The sequence below is a fragment of the Trifolium pratense genome, linkage group LG4, assembly GCF_020283565.1.
Source record: "Trifolium pratense cultivar HEN17-A07 linkage group LG4, ARS_RC_1.1, whole genome shotgun sequence".
Taxonomy (NCBI): domain Eukaryota; kingdom Viridiplantae; phylum Streptophyta; class Magnoliopsida; order Fabales; family Fabaceae; genus Trifolium; species Trifolium pratense.
Genome location: NC_060062.1, coordinates 33440243 through 33460104, shown reverse-complemented (window position 1 = coordinate 33460104; position 19862 = coordinate 33440243). Strand labels below are relative to the sequence as shown.

The 19862-nt window shown below is 33.2% G+C and overlaps 1 protein-coding gene across 1 annotated transcript; it reads left to right on the top strand.

The window, feature by feature from the left end:
• Positions 1 to 13110: 13110 nt before the first annotated feature.
• LOC123923277 (peroxidase P7-like) lies at positions 13111 to 17457 on the top strand. The gene is made up of 3 exons (XM_045975966.1): positions 13111 to 13375; positions 15944 to 16138; positions 16487 to 17457. Exons 1-3 carry the CDS (start codon positions 13169 to 13171, stop codon positions 17045 to 17047), a joined length of 963 nt encoding a protein of 320 aa, XP_045831922.1. The 5' UTR covers positions 13111 to 13168; the 3' UTR covers positions 17048 to 17457.
• Positions 17458 to 19862: the final 2405 nt, after the last annotated feature.

Genomic DNA, 19862 nt, shown 5'->3' with positions numbered 1-19862 from the left:
CAAAGAGGCTGAGAAGCGTATCAGGTAAAGCTATTCCTACTACAAGCAAAACTCCTGCACCCAGAGTCAAAACAACAGGTGTTCGACCAATGAAAGGATGGAGTAAAGTCTTTGCTCCCACTAGCAAGAAGAAGGAGACTTTGAAGAGGAAGAAAGAATCATCAAGTGATTCAGATTATGATGCTGCAGAAGATGTTCCAAACATCTCATCTCCCACACCTAAAACTTAAGCTACTGCAAAGAAGGTGTCTCAAAATGTTGAAGAAGCTCCGTGTGACAACATTTCTTTCCATCGTGCTGCTTTTGCTCTAAGATGGGATTACATATATCAGAGGAGACTAGCTGTGGAGAGGGAATTGACAAAAGATGCCCTGAAATGTCAAGACATCTTTCATTACATCAAGGAAGCAGGTCTGCTGAAAACTGTTGCTGACTTTAATCCTTGTTATGAACTCCTAGTCAAAGAATTCCTTGTCAATATTCTTGAGGAGTGCGACAATCCATTGAGCAAGGACTATCACAAGGTGTATGTCAGAGGTAAATGTATCAACTTTTCTCCTACTGTAGTCAATAATTACCTAGGAAGATCTGTTGAATCTAAGCCTGAGCTGGAGGTGGCTAATGATGTTGTGAGTTTTGAGATTACTGCTGGAAAGGTCAAGGTGTGGCCTAAGAACAAATTGATACCCACTAGTAAGCTGAATATGAAGTATGCCATCCTGAAGAGGATTGGGTCTACAAACTAGGTCTCAACCAAGCATGCGACAAATGTTGCATCAGGTTTGGGTCGTTTTATTTATGCTGTAGGAACCAAAGTTGATTATGATTATGGTTCTTTTATTTTTGATCAAACTATGAAGCATATTAGATCCACTACTATTAAGATGCCCATTGCATTTCCATCTTTATTATCTGGGATCATTTTGGATCAATACCCTGACATCAAGGTTGTGACTGACACTCCTAAGAAAAGGGAAACTGCTTTCACTTTTCATCACAAATTGTTTGGAGATCACAATGTTACAGACCATGTTGGGACATCTGCTGATGGAGCTGGTCCTACGACCAAAGTGGAGATCATTGCTGCTCGAAAGGTTCAATGCCAGGAGATTGATAAGCAGAAAGATGAGCTTGAGTTGAAGAAGAAAATGTTTGTTAAAATGATTCAAGGTCTGGAAGCTGAAGATGCACCTGTCCAAGATAATGAAAATGTTGCTGCTGAAGGTGAATCCCAAGATGATAATGATGATGAGGTCTATGACACTGCTACAGATGCGGAGGATGATGACTCTGATAGCAGTGATGAAGAATGATTATGTAATTTTTATTTGGTTTTGCTGTACTTTTATTTGGTTTGTGGGTTATTTGCCCTGGATTTTAGCACCTTCTGAGTGCATGGTTTGTAACTTTGTTTAATTCTGCACTTTGGATATTATGCTTTCCTATTTTGGCACATTTTGTGGCTAAAAAGGGGGAGTAATACTTCGTTTGTTTGTTTCTGCTACCATGTTGTTGTGTACTTTGTTGTGACATGTTTGTGAAGTAGCAGTAAGCAAGTATTCAGGGGGAGTAATTTTTTACCCTGAGATAATGCACGAGCTGATGAATTCAGTGGGAGTATTTGCTAGATGGATGCTCCATGCCCTGATTGGAAGATCACATGCTTTGATACCATGCTGGAAGAACCCGTGCTACCATATGTTGCAAAATCTTTGCTAACATATGACAAATTTTGTGATTGCACTTATTCGCTCTGATAACTCGCTAGTTAAAGCTCTGATACCACGCTAGATAAACATGTTGAACACATGTTTTATTTGCTCGAGGCTATTTGATGATGACTCCGCTGCTGCAAGCCTCTGTTACTTATATTTTTCACCAATGTGAAATTTTGTTTAAAATGCTCTAACATCCTTCATTTTGTGTGATCATGGTGACTTGAAGAATTGTGCTTTTTATATCTCTCAAAGGTGATTAAATGGCCTGAAATTGTTTTAGCCAAAAATTGCCAAAGGGGGAGATTGTTGGATATTTGAATTGGCCTAATTTTGCTAAAAACAAACATTGTAATAAGATGTTGGAAAACATGTTACAATATCCTTTTTGCTAAGGAAATCTCGCGCATTTAATATGAGCATCTGCTATATATGGAAATCCACTTATGAACGCGTTCATTGAAGATTTGATCTGATCAGGTGTTTTTGAGATAAGTCAGACTTAAAGGAACAACTGTATGACTATACTTATCTCCTAAAGTCATTCAAACACTTATGGAAAGTTTTGATCTACCTTTGATGATAATTGAAAATGGATCAGATCACTTTTATGACTCTCAAGGAGCGTCCTATCTTTTCTGAAGCAAGTGGAGCGTGCTAGCTCACTATTTATATGAAGACCAAGACCAAGACTAAGTATCTCATTGAAAATATTGAAATATACATTTGAGTCTTTGTTAAGTAAAAGTGTCTGTATTTGTTATCTGTGATTCTTACTTGTGGATTCTATAACACGAGTTAAGAACTGAGTTTATTGTGTTTGATTTGTAAGGCTACTCCTAAGCTTTGAAGTACGGAGTTAACTGTGTGTGATTCACTTGAAGTTTTTAAGCAAGAGTGAAATATTGTCTAGGTGATTGTCACCACATCATTCCCAACATTATATGAACAACACATGTTGTGTTGGTTGAGTGGAAGTGAGATGGGATCTCATGTCTAGGAGTTCCTAGGCAGAAGTTGCATGAGTAGTGTCGAGGTTATAAGACATAAACCAAGGGTTTGCTGGAGGTCTTAGTGTAAGACGTAAATCCAAGGGTTTGCTGGAGGTCTTAGTGACTAGAGCTATTAGTGGATTTCCTTCCTGGATTGGTATCCCCCAGAGTAGGCAGTTGGCTGAACTGGGTTAACAATTACTTGTGCAATTTATTTTTTTTTCTGTCAGTATTACATGTTACGTCAGATGTGCCAACAATAAAGTACAACATCATTCATAAAGCAGTTGTTGGGACATCTGTGGTAACATCATTCAAGTGATACCAGAATTTCATACATGTTTAAGACCAATCTAGGAGATTAAAATAAATAAATAATATTTTTACACTAAATAAATAAATAATATTTTTACACTCTAGCATAACTCATCTGCCACTGTGAAGCTGTAAGGTATTGGGTCCGGAGTGGCACCCACTACAACAAAATTGTTCTGGAGCGTCGGCCAAAATGAGACGCTAAATGGCAAAAAACGGACGCTACAAGGTACTTAGCGTCGGCTTAACGTCTAGGTCGTGACAGACACTTAAATGCCTGAAGCTAGACAGTTGCGTTCGGCAGACGCTACTTGGCGTCCGTCTGAGGAGACACTATGTTTAGGGTTGTAAATTTGCATCCGGTGGAGCGGATCTCCGTGGAGCGCAGCTATGCTCCATTTCTACTAGCTCCTTTTATTCCTGTCCATTGAACAGATGAATGACATGTGGGAAACTAAAAATAGAGGGTTGAGATTTAAAGGTTATAATTAATTATTCTTTTAACAAAAGCATAAGAAAAGGAACCCAGAAACGATACATGCGCCGCTTCTTCTTCTTCTTCTTTCTCTGTACAATCATCGTTTCATCTTCCCCTCGCCGCCGCTCGCCGTCATCACAACAGCGGCGTCGTTCCTCCATTCTTCTCCACACACCACCTCGTCATCACTACTCTGGCTGTTTTCACTGCATTTGAGTTGAAACAAAGATGAATTTTGACAAATTTTAATTATATAAAAAGATAATTTTTCAAACCATTTAAATTAAAACATCTGTTGTAACTATGAATTGGGGAATTTTCTCACTGCATTTGAATTAAAACTGTTTATATAAGGATTTTCTCACTGTATTTTAAAGAAGGGGTCAATGTCAATTTAACATATTTCAAAGAAAGGATCTAACATTACACTTATAGCAACTGTTTTAATTCAAATGTAGTAGTGAAATTTTCATGGATTCAAATGAAGCAAATGAGTGAAAATTACATGGCAGCACAGTAACAACACAATTCTTAATTCTATTTGAATTTTTCTCTACTTGCAATAACAAAGAGGACCAAGAATAAAAAAGAGTGTAGTTTTGAAAAGGAATAATACCTTGATCATGAATATTAGTAATGACGTTGGGTTGCTCTGCAGCAGCTTCGACATGGTTGGGTTCTATCATTGCGGCAAAACGGGCCGGCGGCGAATGCGAAATGACAAGATGTTGAGGTGGTGCGTGTGCGTGGTGGTCGATTGAGAAAAGGGGAGGAAAACCGCCGCCCTATGACGGCTGGAAGGGGGTGGCAGTGACGGTGGCTGAGGTTGACAAAGTGACGAAGGAGGAAGATGTTTTTAATTTTTAATTATTTAATTAAAGTCATTAAATTCCAACCATCAGATTCATTTTTGCCACATGTCCTCAATCAATTAAAGGAAAAGGAAGAAAAGGAGCTCTAGGAAAAGGAGCAAAGCTGCACTCATCTCCGTGTGGATTGCCCCGTTCGAAGCTCCGAAAACAAAGATTTTATCCCCGTGGGGATGGAGGTAAAAATCCCCCGCAGACACTTCGGGGCGGGGATCGGGGACGAAGCATCCGTCCCCGCGGATTATGTGTAATTATTAGTAACCAAATTTTTTTGCAATGTTTTTTGATTATGAATACATTATGTGTTGTTTTTATTTTTTAAAAAAGAAAGATGCAAAATATTTGTTTTTTTACATAAGACAGAAAAAATAATGTCATACTACTGTCATAATTTGACCGAAAAATATAGAAATTTTGTTAATATATTTGATATATGTGGATCTCCGCGGGAACCGTGGGGATCTGTGGGGATGAGGACAAATATTCCCCTTGGGAACGGGGATCTAGGCAAAATCTCCCCTGCATGCACTATGGGGCGGGGAACGGGGAAGCTTCCCTGCACATTCCCTGCCCCGTTGACATCCCTAGCTATGTTGAAGCTACAATCACAGATTCACAGGTATATGGCAGACGCTAGTAGTTTCCATTTTTGTGGGATGCTACAAGTATGGTTTGGTTTATTTAATGTTGACAATAGAGTCCGTTTATCGGACACTACTCGTAGCATATGCCTTATCTTGAAGCTATTTATTTGCCAATAGAGTCCTTTTGGCATACGCTATTTTATTTTATTTTTTTAAAAAAATTAATATTTAGTAAACCCTCTCACAACCACGTATACATCCATAAAATCAAGTCCTATAAAGTGACAAACACAATATCTCAACCAACAAACAAACTAAACTTGGTGTAAATTTTAAGAATCTCAAAACATTGACAACCATTATGTTATAGAACAATAACACTAAGAAAAACAAACCAAATATGCCTAACATATCGAATGTAAAGTCTACATCGAAAAATTATCAAAACCTATTTGGTGAAGATCCTTCCAAATCTTCGGCGACAACCTGAAAATTTATACACAAAAGAAAGATCGGTGAAGATCCCAATAAGGATATAAAACACTAAATAAATAACTTGTAGATTGTAAATATTAAAAATGACCAACAATAACTAATACACATATGGTGGCAAATGTCCTCTTGAAAACTCTACTAAAAGTTTCCTCCAAATCCTCTATTGGATCAATTAAATATAGTAATTAAATTGGACCAATGCCTCAAATTGTTAATCAAATGGCACCAAATTAGTGGCTAAATTAATCATGAGGCAATTCAAAGAGTAAAGACCAATTAGATACAATTGAGAAGCTTAGGGATAAAAGTAAACAAATGCAAGTCAGATTTTGAAGTATTTTTGTCTGAACATTTTTAAAAGATTCAAATGAATGAATTCCCTTAAAGTATAATAAATCTTAAACATAAATTGGATACGTTAGCTACCATGCAAGCACATCAAATGTCATCAAAATTCAAAGAAAATCAAATGTGTGAATATTTAGACGAAGAAAAAGAAGAATTAATCACTCACAAACTGAGTGGGATAAATAATTGTAAAATTTATGCCAATAACTGATACAAGACATCAAATCCAATAGCACACATCCCTCAAAATCTTAAGATCATAAACTTTTTGAGTTGGAAGAGTCGGATTGAAATGTAATGAAATTGAGAGAAAGGCTCACATATAGAGAAGAGAAGCAAAGGACGACAACAATTTAAATGAGTTTAGCACCGACAACACTGATAGACATTTCTTTATCATGCATTTTCAGAGTGGGACTGCAATGTGGGCATTTGATCCAGGACCACGCTATGCGTGAGGGTGAGTGTTGAATATGTGAAGTTGTGTTGTTGGAGATTGTTTGAACTTTGAAGTCCCATATTGCTTAGGTTCCCGGAGTGTGAAGTGTATATAAATATGTGAGGGCAACCTCACCCTTTGAAAAACTATGGCTCTTTTATTTGCTCAATGTGAGGAAAGAAAGAACCAATTAAAAACATAGTAGATTCAATAAATTCCACAAATACTAATAGACTTTAGCAAAATCTATAAACAACAAGCATGTACTTTCTCCAGCATGTTAGAGATGAAAAGAAACAGCCACAGTGTATATACATATATGGATCACCCACAGTGTAAGCATGCTATTTTATACACTTTCATTCCAAGCATGATTTAGAGATGCAAAACATGATTCTAAAATACAAAGCATGGAAGATCACAACCGTATCAGACAATCAACCAAAGAGTCGCACAACACAATTTAATCCCAATTTTCACACTTGTCGCAATGAATAGAATAGAATAGAATAGAGTACTGATGCAGAAATCTAATTACCCTGAAATTTCCTCAAAGGAAATTAATTAACCTTCAAGAATCAAGCAACTTCATCATTTAACCAAACAACAACAAAACCTTAACACTACAAGAATAATTGCATATACCCACGGTAGTTTTACCCATGGCCACATACCGTGAGTAATACCAAGGGAAAAGCCATGGGTACCGTGAAAATAAGAAAAAATCTTCGCTACACACAATAGATCTAGCATACCCATATCTGAGCCGTGGGTAGAGAGAAAACAAAAATTTATCTTATTTTTTCCTTTTAGTAAACCATTCACTCACTCACTCACCAAAACACACTCAAGGCACTCCCTCTTCTCACAAACGGCAGATCTAAGGAAACCCTAAAACCCAAATGAATGAAACACAACAAAATCATCTCTCTCTATTTTTGCATCTGATGGCAGAAACACACTTGCAGAAATTTAACAACATTGTCATTCTCTTGGCTTCTCGTGTCTTCCGCTTCACCACCGCACAAGATAGCCGTCGTTCTCCACTTCTCTGAGATTGTTCAGATTCACGCTTTAGGGGACGTATGGTGGCAGAAAAGTTGAGGACGACAAACTGTTGGGGACGAGTGATGAAAGCTACGAACCAATAAATTTAGTCTCAGCTTCAACATTGCTTTTCGACTCTTCTGCTTTGCTTTGAGCCTTCAGTTCCACATGCATCTCAAAGTCCAATTAGAGGGCAATATGTATATAGTTTTTGCAATTGACGATACATTCATAATAATAAAATGCAAATTGTGATTTATTTAGATAAGCTATAACTATGATCCTAAAATCTGTCACATTATTTCATTTTGCATACTTTCGCGAAGCTAACAAATGTGCAAATGATTTGGCTAATATAGGATGCACCTTGGATTACGAGATTGAGATTGCGTACTATGATAATTGTCCATCTTAAATTAGTGAAATTTACACTAATGATAGGTTGGGTATCACTACCCCTAGATTGATTGAGCTGTAATTTTTCTTCTTCGGGCGTTAGCCCTCTTCATTATCAAAAGAAAAAAAAAATAGTTTAGATCAATTTCTTGGCTCAAAAGTCAAAACCCTTTTCGATGATAACAATATCCTAATTGCTTAGGCAAGTTAGAAATTATAGAAAGTTTTTCACACGTTACTTCTAATTAATACGTACGATTCAATATGTGTCTAAAACCATTATTTATTGAACATTCATCTGTTAAAGTTTTAAAAGTTAGGATTAGTAATTATTTGTTACTTGAAATCAATTCCACAAATTTGTCAACTTTTAAAAAGCAGTAAACATATAGATAATTGAATAATATTATATTTACAATTGCATATGATCCTCAACAAATTTGTAGAATTAAAGTAGTTTATCTACAATATGTACATTGCCCTTTGATCTATGAAGCAATTGATTAAGTTTTTACTTTGTTTTACTTGCTTGAATGTCATGACCATATGTCAAACTAAATTTTACCTTGTGAATCAAGTCATCATCAATCAAAAAGCTACTTAGTACTTATCCATTTAAATAAAGAGTTCATGCACTGCCTTTTCTAAATTCATGTACAATCTCCAAAGCTCAAATAATCTTCATATTTGAGAGGCTTTCAAGATCTGCAAGTGCAGAATTCTTTTACGAGTGAGGAATAAACATAGTCGGCTACAGCTACACTGTAAAGAAAATTAAAATTAAACAAACAAAGAAACATGAGATAATTGGTCGCTAAAATATCGGTCGCTGAATTGGTCGCAAAGGATCGGCGACCAGGGTTTTCGTCACTCCACAATATTGGCCGCTAATTTGGTCGCCATTGGATTTAGTGACCGATTTTTAAGATTTTCGATAGTTAAGTCGGTCTCTAAAAGGAAGATTTCGAGTAGTATACGGTATTACCAAATAAATTAATTTTGTATGGACTAAGTGCAACTTGTAATTTGTTTGAAAAATAGAGCATGAAATAAATTAAATGTATAAAATGTATTGTTTGAAAAAATAATAGTAGAAAATGTATTAAATGATACTAGAGAATACGTACATGAATATAATATTTAAAAAACAACCTCTATACACCGATCAACCGAACTAAATCAAACTGAACAAAATCGATTAGTTTGGTTCGGTTTTATTTTAAAAAAACACCAAAAATTGAATCAATGAAGAGTTTTCGATTCAGACACTTTTTGAATTAAAAATTGATTCAAACCCGTCCAATTACACCTAAGTAATATTATTGATTTGTTTGAACAACAGATTGACTCAAAATGGAATCAAATTAACTAGCTTACAAACTCCCCTACACATGGTATATTGGTATGTCAATTGACTATCCCACTTCTTAATTTTAAATATGACCATGTACCTACTGTCTTAATTTTTTTTTTTTTTAACTATGACCTTGTACCTACTGTATTTTGGACATATTATTGACATATGTATCATGCATTGATTCCTAAAAAATTAATTAATCGTAATAATAACTTATAGATATTTATTTATCGATACTTTTTTAGTAAACTACTTTGGATACTCCTTTGATCAAATATATTAACTTTTTAATTCATTTTAATATTTTTTTTCAGCACCAGTAGTCCAGTATCCAGCTAGTCCACCAGATCACCTAATTTAATTCGAGAATCAGTTCTAGTAGTAGTGGTTCCAACTCCTCTTGATCGCAATTGCATAGGACCGAATCGTGCTATATAAAAGGAGTCCTGATCGTGCTTGACCAGAAGTGTGCGACCGCGCCGGCATTTGTGTTTGCAAAGTCCCTGTTGAAACGGAGGGGGGTTGTGTACCTGCAGGCACTCCGACACTTAAGTCAGTTAAGTGTGGAGTGAAGGTTTTCTTAGCTAAAAATATGCGTACCTTGTGAATGGAGTAGAGTCACATATATATAGCCCCCAGCGCAGGGCCAAGGCCCTTGATGGCATTAATGGCCATCAAGTGGCTGCCGGAAAACGGCCTGGAGGCCTTGATGTGCAGTAAATGCTCATCATTCTGGTTAACGGCCGTTACGATACGTGAGAGTATCAGACCGTTGGAAAGTCGAGCAAGGCTCGCGGGCTTTTCATGGTGGACTAGCTCGGGACGTTATTGTTCGACACCCTCTTATGCCCGAGCATCTGTGCTCGGCCCAGAACAAGTCCTAATATATATATGTTCGCAACATGAAGATACGTTAGTATATTTTACCAAAAAAAAATTAAATAACAACAAAATGGGTTCTTTGGTTTAGATGTGGCTCCTAGCTATATATTGTAGAAATACAATATGCAAGCAACATACTGAAAACTCGCTAATTTTTTGTCCCAAAAGAAAATCACTATTAAGAAATAAAACTACAAATATAAAATTCATCTCTAATTTTTTTTCAATGTTTTATTTTTTAAAACAACTAATGTTAGTAAATAGTAATTATTTGTTAAGTTAATTTCTTTTCCTTCATTTGAATTTAAATCGGATCCTTCAACTCTTAATTTTAAACTAGAGCCGGTTAACTATTCATTCTCTACTTTCTTTTTTTTAATAATATGTTAATGTTAAAGTTCGTACCAATATCATGGTAAAAAAAAATAGTACGTTAATGTTAAAGACTCCAAAATTAGAGATCATTTGATATCTAAGTTTGTCATTATATTAATATAGAAAATTTATTTAGAATTAAATATTTAAAAAATTATTATATAATATGGTTAAAATATTAGTGGAATTATTGTGTTTTTTCTTATAAATTTATTTATTCAATTTTTTATGTTTTAGTGATAATAAATGGTCCCATGTATATTTTTTCTAAAAAAAATTATAAATTTTATTATGAATATTTAGGATAATTTTAGTAAGTTTTTTTTTTTTGGGTAAAATAATTTTAGTAAGTTTTTTTTGGTACAAGATGAAGAAAAAAGGAAAAGACAAAAAGAAAATTATCTAGAAAAAATAGTCCCACTAGCATCAGCTAGCAGGAGAAGACTCATTCCATCCGGCGGAACAGCTATAGGAGAATAAGCTTCAGAGTTGCGAGCTCCAAACTTGGCCAAGAAATCTTAAGTGTTCCCCTCCCGAAGAGAAGATCTTTTATGTTATAGATAATCGCTGCATAGTGGTGTCACTCATTTACATGATTAGATAACAGCTTAATCACGATTTTGGAGTCAAAATAGCACCACAAATCCTTAATGTCCAGCTCCCATGCCAAAACTAAACCATGGTACACTGTCAATAATTCCGCATGAAGGATATTCCAAAAGCCTATATTCCAGCAAAATCGTGCACCCACGCCCCGTCAGAGTTCCGTATCAAACCTCCAAAGCCAGAGATACCTGGATTGCCGATGCTACTCCCATCAACATTCAGAATCATCCCAATACCACCATGTGCCTTCCAGCGAACCATTGTAGTGGTTGGACTTATGTTGGGTTTAAGAAAACACGTTCGTAGCAGTTGAGCCAGGTTCTCGGTGTTCGTCCTTAGAGTAAATTAAGAGGTTACTTCATTTTCCATACACAGGAGATTCCTCGCGCGCCAAATCCACCACACTACAACTAGAAACAGAAAACTAGAGGGACATAATTTTAGTAAGTTTGATACTATTTAACTTTATACCTTAAAAAAATTAACTTTATTATTATTAGTGGCTAGTAGTAAACTTGATAGTAATATTGTTTATTTTTTTTTTTTTTGATGAAAATTATTGTTTATGTTTTTTTTATTAATTATTTCTATATTCTTATTTTTATGCGGTTTAATTTCTTCTTATTTTTCTACATTCTTTCTATAATTTTTTTATTGACTAAACTTTCTATAATGTTTTATTACTTTTTCCCTTTTTTTAGTAATTTTTTTATTGTTCTGTTTTGTTTCTATCTATAATTTGTTTTGTTCTTATTTTTCAACGTATCATTTTTTTTTGTATTTATCTTATATTTTTTCTATATATGTTTTTGCATTTATATTTTTTTTTGTATTTATCTTATTTTTTCTATATATTTTTTAGTGAAATTACAATGAAGGATATAAAATTTGCAACGTGCTTAAAAGCAATAAGGATAATTTAGAAACTTCGGTGATAATCCATTTTAATATATTAGTAATAGATTCTAGAAAGGATAGTCTATTAAATTTTATAATAATGTATAATTTCTACACAATTTCTAATTTTTTAGTTGCAATATTCAAAGTGATTTTACAAAAACTTTTAAGTTGTCTAGTGGTTAGAAAATCCACTTCAAAAAGATGATTTCAAGAGGCATAAAAAAGATGTAGTTTGCATCATTTTTTTTTAAGTTGTCTAGTGGTTAGAAAATCCACTTCAAAAGTGAATAAATGGAGCGTCCGAGGTTCGAATCTCAACTCCTGCACATATAGTGTGATGTCTCTGCCAATTAAGTTAAGCTCACGGCGACTATATCACTTTTATTTATAACAATGTTATATAAAGGGTGTGTTTGGTAACACAAATAAGCTAGCTTATAGCTTATCATATGAGCTTATAAGATTGTTTCAAAAAATTAGAGGTGTTTGGTAACAAGTTTTTTTTACTAGCTTATAGCTTTTTCTTCAGATGTTATTTCAAGTAGCGTTGGAGAAATTGTGTCATTGAAGAAAGGGGATGAATGTAACAGCCCCCGGGCCCCATCATGGCGATCCCGGTGCTTTACCTCACGACCTTCTCCACCCCCCTCTCTAGTGGAGTTTTTGCCTTTCGTGGGAATCGAACCATGTACCCTGGGGTTCAAGTACATGTTCAATCCATTCCCACTACCAATTGGGCTACGTAGCTCAATTGGTAGTGGGAATGGATTGAACATGTACTTGAACCCCAAGGTACATGGTTCGATTCCCACGAAAGGCAAAAACTCCACTAGAGAGGGGGGTGGAGAAGGTCATGAGGTAAAGCACCGGGATCGCCATGATAGGGCCCGGGGGCTGTTACAAAAAAGGCGCCGTGTTAATTAGTGTGTCTGAGACACTAATTAAAAATACAAAAAAAAGAAGTTTTGCATTGAAAAAAATATATTTTATATTTTACAAATATTAACTACACAATTTCTAATGTAAATTTATAGTAATATCGAGTATTCTTAATTAGTGCTCCAAAAACATTAGCTACGATTTTCCTTAAAAAAAATTGAGCACGGGTTACAATGTGTGGCTTTTCCTTTTCCATTTAAGACAATAATATTGATTAATTAATATATTAATAACGTATGTTCAACTTGAAGCCAATCTTATAAAGTCAATGGTATAGAGCACAATAATTTTGTTGTAATAAGCTAAAATATTAGAGTTAGTAGAAAACTACATAAATTAAACCAATGACCCATGTACCTTATATCTATATAAATCATCTCTTAGGCTAAGCTAAGAGAGCCATATCTTAGCCAAAAGAAAACCACATAATAATGGCTTCTAGTCAAATATTCGTTGTTATGGTGACTTTGGTCACATTATTGATCCCTACCAACTCATTGCTCACTCCTCATTTTTATGATAATGTTTGCCCTCAAGCATTACCAGTCATAAAGTCAGTTGTTCATCAAGCAATTCTTAAGGAAAAACGTATTGGTGCATCTCTTCTACGTTTGCATTTTCATGACTGCTTCGTTAATGTAAGTTACTATATTAATTAATTAATTAAACATTCTTTATGCTAAATTAGCAAGAAGTTGAACATCTATTAACAATTAACATTAGTAGTATATATCTTTAAATATGTATCACATTAACGACTATCAATAATTGTTTTGTCCATATTGTAATAATTTTATAATTTAGGATTAGTCTTTACAATTACACGTAAGATATACTTTATTTACAAAAAAAAAAGTAAATAAAAAAATTCACAATTCTGAAGTGTTAGTGCACGGTGTAGAATATGAGAAGTGGTTACTATTATCCTTTGAATAAACATAATTTTGGTATGTTTGATTATTTTGTATTTTTTAATTGATTTTGTGGTTCTATAAATATTGTTTCCTAGTGATGATGAAAACAAACTTTTAATCTAACTTAAAAAGTTACACCAAAACAATCTACAATTTGGTTTTTACGTTTGTACTTATTATATATATACTTGAAAAGTTCTTATTTTGCCCCATTAGAGAGGATGACATGGTCTCCATGCATGTAATAATCGTTCATCTATTTGTTGAAGATTAAAAAAAATATTCTCCGTCCTAAATTATAAGTCCTAAATATTAAATAAAAATAAATGGAGGACACAAAATAAATAGAGGACTACAAAAAGAAAATTAGACTCGATTGTGGACACTCAAAATATGTTAAGAAATTATAAATGAAGGACTCTGCCATTATGTGGCATGGCATCTTTAGACCCTAAAACACGAGAGTAAATTATTGTTGTCATCGGAGGTTCACCAAGTTTTTTTTTTTATTTTTACAATAAGCTGTAGATCGAACCCAAGACCTATAACATACTACTCAAATCCTTCATCACTATACTAAACTTAATGACTTAGTTTTTCATATTGTTAGGACTTTAGAATAAATAAGTCTACCATAAGATACATTTTTCGTTTGAAAAACCATATTAATTATTGGTGCGAAGTATCCACCAATATCTTGTTAATAAATAGTAATATGTTCACGTAAACTTAATTCAGTTGGTAGGACATCGAATTTTATATGTAAGGGGCCAGAGTTCGAACTCTGAACATTTTATTTATTTAGTTTAATAGTGAATTTTATGGGTAAGGTTCCTCTCCGGTGGAATTTTGACTGGAGGGCCTCCATTGTGCATCCCTGCCCTTCATAATTTTTTAATAATGAAAAGTAAATGTAATATAGAAAAAAATAGATGGATGAGATTTCACATGAGGGAAACTTCACAGGAGAGAATCCCCTCCCGAATTTTATAGTCATTAAGCTGCCTAACCAAAAAAAAAAATAGTAATCTAATATGTAAATTGGTTGACCATATTTTTGTGAGGTTTCCGCTTCCAACTATAGTTTTCCATTCACCAAGCTCGAACACGAGACTTTATTTCCTTAATTACAAACATCTAAAAATCTTTCTAATAAGTATACTCGGATTGAAAGAGATTACAAGTCAATTTTATATAAGGATGAATTACATCTTTTTTGATTTATAAATATTACAAGGTTTATTTCAGTAACTATTTAATCCAATCTGAAAGTGAGTGTAATATAGTGTAAATATTAATTAGAAAAAACTACTGTATATGCACAAACATTATAAACTAATTCTCGACTACTTCGTCAAATCACTTCACTACACTACATTTAATAACAACTGTTTATTCCGTCAAATCACTTCACTACACTACAATATATAATATGGAGAAATGCTCGATTTTTATTAGATGTCAGCATAAAATATGCATATTCATTAAACTCTATTAATTAACCACTGATAAAGTAAAATATAGTGAGCGTGAGCCATTTGTCAGTGTAATATTCCGTCCCTAAAATATTCCTTTCCAAACTTTGTAATAGTTGAATTATGTTTTTTTACACATGCATAGATCAGAGACTTTAGACCAATTGGTCCTACCAAGTACCAACCCTTTTATTATTTTTTTTGAACGTACCAACCCTTTTATTATTGTCACTCTCTTATTATGCATATATCATATCAATATGCTGGCAATAATTGACACTTAATTATTTTATGTAGGGCAAAAACATACACTAGACAGAAATAATTTGTCAAGAACATATATGAAATTTAAAATTCTTAGGAAAATGCCGTCTTACCTAATCATTGGCTGCTAGCTACAATTAATTTTTCTAATGTAAAACTTTAGTTTATTTAATTTGAACTTGAAGAAAATTTCAATTTCAATTTTCCATAATGTAAGACTTTTTTCCGCTTAAATCTCCATTTTCTAAGGAAAGGAGACATATCAATAATCTAATGGTTCGACACGAGGTAAATAAAATTTGATGAAAAGATACTTTATTTAAAATTTGAATTTGGATTCTCTCGAACAATTGGATCTTAACTCGAATGTAACACTGAACTTAGCTAAAATTTTCGACAATTGGTAGTTTAAGTAAGAACATTTCTCATATAATAAAATGTACTAATTCAAAAACACATTTAATATTTAAATATAAGGATAAATATATGAATATGGCACATATTTTAGAGCTTAATTTACTAAACTAATTAATATCAATGATTGAAATTTCAGGGCTGTGATGGATCAGTTCTGCTAGATGATACCAAAAATTTCACAGGGGAGAAGACAGCTTTTCCAAATATAAATTCAATCAGAGGATTTTCTGTGGTTGATGATATCAAAGCAGCTGTTGATAAAGCTTGTAAACGTCCCGTGGTCTCTTGTGCTGATATTTTAGCCATAGCAGCTCGTGATTCTGTAGCTATAGTAAGTGTTACACAAATTAATCTTTCACTCTCATTCTCATAATTGTAGCAAGTTATCATATGCTTAAACGAACACGAACTCAAAGACATCGGACACGACATTCACACTGATACATTAAACATTAGTAATTTTAAAAAAATGCAAATAATTTAATATATGTGCATATGTGGATATCATGTCGATGTGTCTTACTAATACGTGTCAGACACAAGTCATTTTTTCAATCTGAAGTGTCGTGCTATAGACATTATCTCTTATATTTTTTAAACAGTTAGTTGTTTGAGAGAAATTACATTCATCTCCCATTAGGTAATGTTACATAATGTGCAATTGTGTCACTTTTAACAGCTAGGAGGTCCACAACTTTTCTACAATGTGTTACTGGGAAGAAGAGATGCAAGAACAGCAAGCAAAGCAGCTGCAAATTCAAATCTCCCTCCTCCATCATTCAGCTTTTCACAGCTTATTTCCAATTTCAAATCACATGGATTAAATGTAAGAGACCTTGTAGCACTTTCTGGTGGCCACACTATAGGATTTGCTAAATGTAACTTTTTTAGGAACAGAATCTACAATGAAACAAACATTGATCATAGCTTTGCAGCATCTTTAAGAAAGACATGTCCTAGAAAAGGTGGAGACAACAATTTAACACCACTTGATGCAACTCCTTTAAGAGTTGACACAACATATTATACAGATTTGGTACATAAAAAGGGTCTTCTTCATTCTGATCAACAATTGTATAGTGGAAAAGGTCGTGAAAGTGACAAATTGGTGGAGCTATATAGCAAGAGCCCTTTGGCTTTTGCTAGAGATTTTAAGGCTTCTTTGATTAAGATGGGAAATTTGAAGCCTCTTATCGGGACGCAAGGCGAGATCCGGAGCAATTGCAGAAGGGTCCGATAGAATTGCAATCTTTTAAATGGACCTGTGTATCTTAAAGGTTTAAAATTTGATTTCAATAAAAAAAATATGTCTATCGATCTTAAATAAATATAATAGAAAAGTTACATGTATTTGGATCAAGCCAAATATGTGTACCTTTTTATTTATATTTAAGACCGAGAAAGTAATGTGAATTTGAATGCATGTTTGGTTATGTAATTTTAAATGTTGGAGTGACTTTGTATTATTTAAGTTCTAGGTTCAAATGATAAGGACCTGTCAAGCAAAGTGTCAAGATTGCAAGTTAGTAAAAAAAGTGATGTTGAGTTCTTATGTGATCATAGAGATTCATTTGTATGTGATGTAACTTTCATGTTCTGTACGTTTTCAACCCAATAGTAGTATATGTCAAAGTATTTTTATTTGTGTCATTTATGTTTTTTTTAGAACTATGTTATATAAACATCATTCTATCGACAAAAAATACGACATCTGTATTTTACTTCTCTCTATGAGGTGAGCCAAGGCAACACCGAAATATAGATAAAAAGAAAAGCAATACAAAAGGAGGGTACCCTTCAAGCAAAACAAAATCTAAAACAAGGAAGGCATGGCCTTATGATGATAGATCTCTAAAACTGGCCTAGGAGTAACATGCATTTTGGATGCCATGATCAACACACTTGATAAGATTTTAAAGTTTCGAGGGAAAATTAAATTAATTTGTATGGATATCCTTTCGTTGATTTAAGTATAAGATTCTCTTGAAAACGATTCTTGTCCTTTTTTATATGCAACCAACAATAAATAAATATTATTATGAAAACATTATTATCTTATCAACTCTCGGCTTCAGGTAAAAACTACATTTCATCTTAAAGAAAACTTTATCTAAGCTTTGATACACACGACTGAACCCCGGTGGCATGGACAATACGGGGATAAGATTAGAACTCTTACCCTCGCTTAGACTATCAACTGATTGACTGGATAGACATTCGGATTAAAAGAATGCAAGACCACATCATGGAACTGAGGTTAGACCAGCAAGTACAAACCGAATAAGGCTTAAATGAAATTTTAACTCTCCTATTTTAACTTAATTTGAATTTTAACCATTTTTTATTTTAAAATTTGGAATTTTAGCCCTACTAGCTATTTTTTTTATATTTCTTTTCAAATAACGAATATATATTTTAAAATTAAAATTTTTTTACTTGAATTTTTTTCCCTAAGATAAAATTGTAAATTATCAGAAATTTATTGTAACACCCCATTTAAGCAGAAGGAATTAAAAAATAATTTTCCAATGCGGAAACTATTATTGTAAATAAACTTTAAACTCACTAAAAATTATCTGATTACATATTTACCAACTCAAATATACTTTACAATTGTAACATAAAACTTAAAATCAATCTTTGATAGCATTTTACTAACCAATAAACTTTTAAAATTTGCACCATAAACATAAAATCCTAAATTTAGTATCAATTGTGTTCCCAACTTCGACTTGACCACTACAAGAATTTCTTGCATTTCCGACAAACATTTCCTACCAAAATTGTATTTGTAGGTGAACAGTGTTGGTTCTGAACATTTTCCTGAGTGGCGCGCCTTTTGAGGAACTTTACCTACGATCGTTTTTGTAGGAAATGTCTTTGACCGTTGAATAAACGTTTCCTACAAATGTTTTCGTCAGAAATGTTTTATTTTAAAATAAAAAAAAATTTCCAACGCAACACAATGATCATCAATGATGCTCCAACCACCCTTTACCAACAATATTCAATTGTGCAACGGGACACACCATTTCTTTCTTCTTCACCAAATTTCAACAAACACACCATTTCTTTCTTCTTCACTTCCATCTCATATTTTTTTCTTTAAATTTTTATATCTATCTACTATTCTCTAATTTTGTGTTCACCGACATCTATTTTGCAATGAGATTATTATACGGTTTGTTTTGTCTTTTTTTTGTGCATGTTTTTTTTTGTACATGTTTTGTCAATTTATTTTATTTACATAGTTAGTTATTATATAATGTTGTATATTATTTTTATTAATCTTAATTTAATTTATTCTTTTTTTGTAGTGTGATTGTTGTTGTGTTGCTGCTGTTGTTGCTTTTTGTGGCTTTTTGTCATCATATTACATTATTTGAGGTTAGTTTGTCTAATTTATTTGAAATTGTTAGGATAAAAAAAATATTATCATTATTCATAAAAATATTAGTTGATAAAGAAGTGGAGTTAAAAAAAATTAATATAAATGTTTTTTTATTATAAAAAAATTAACATAAATGTTATTATACTATATATAGTTTTGGATAAAAAAAAATATTAGTGAGAGATGATATACGCAGGAGATGTTTAGTAAAAAAAAATTATGATTATTAAAAAATATTAGTAAAAATATTAGTCTTGGATAAAAAAAAATATTAGTAAAAAATATCATCATTATTGTTTGATGTTTAGTAAAAAATATTATCATTATTGTTTTGAATTAATGTCAATGATATACGCAGGAGATTGATCAATATATGTCTCATCGAAGTTGGATGTATGATAGAAAATATCCGGGTGGTAGGATAGTTAAAGCGCGTTTTAAGGATGGAGTTGAAGAATATGTTACTTACGCGATGTCGCAAGATATTGTTAAAAGTGAGGGAGGGATAAGATGTTCGTGTATTAAATGTATGTGTGGGTCGATTGAGAGCGCAGAAAATGTCATAGCTCATTTAGAGAAGGTCGGCTTTATGAATGATTATTATGTGTGGAAACATCATGGTGAACGAGAGCCGATGAATATTAATATTGAGTTTGATGTTAAT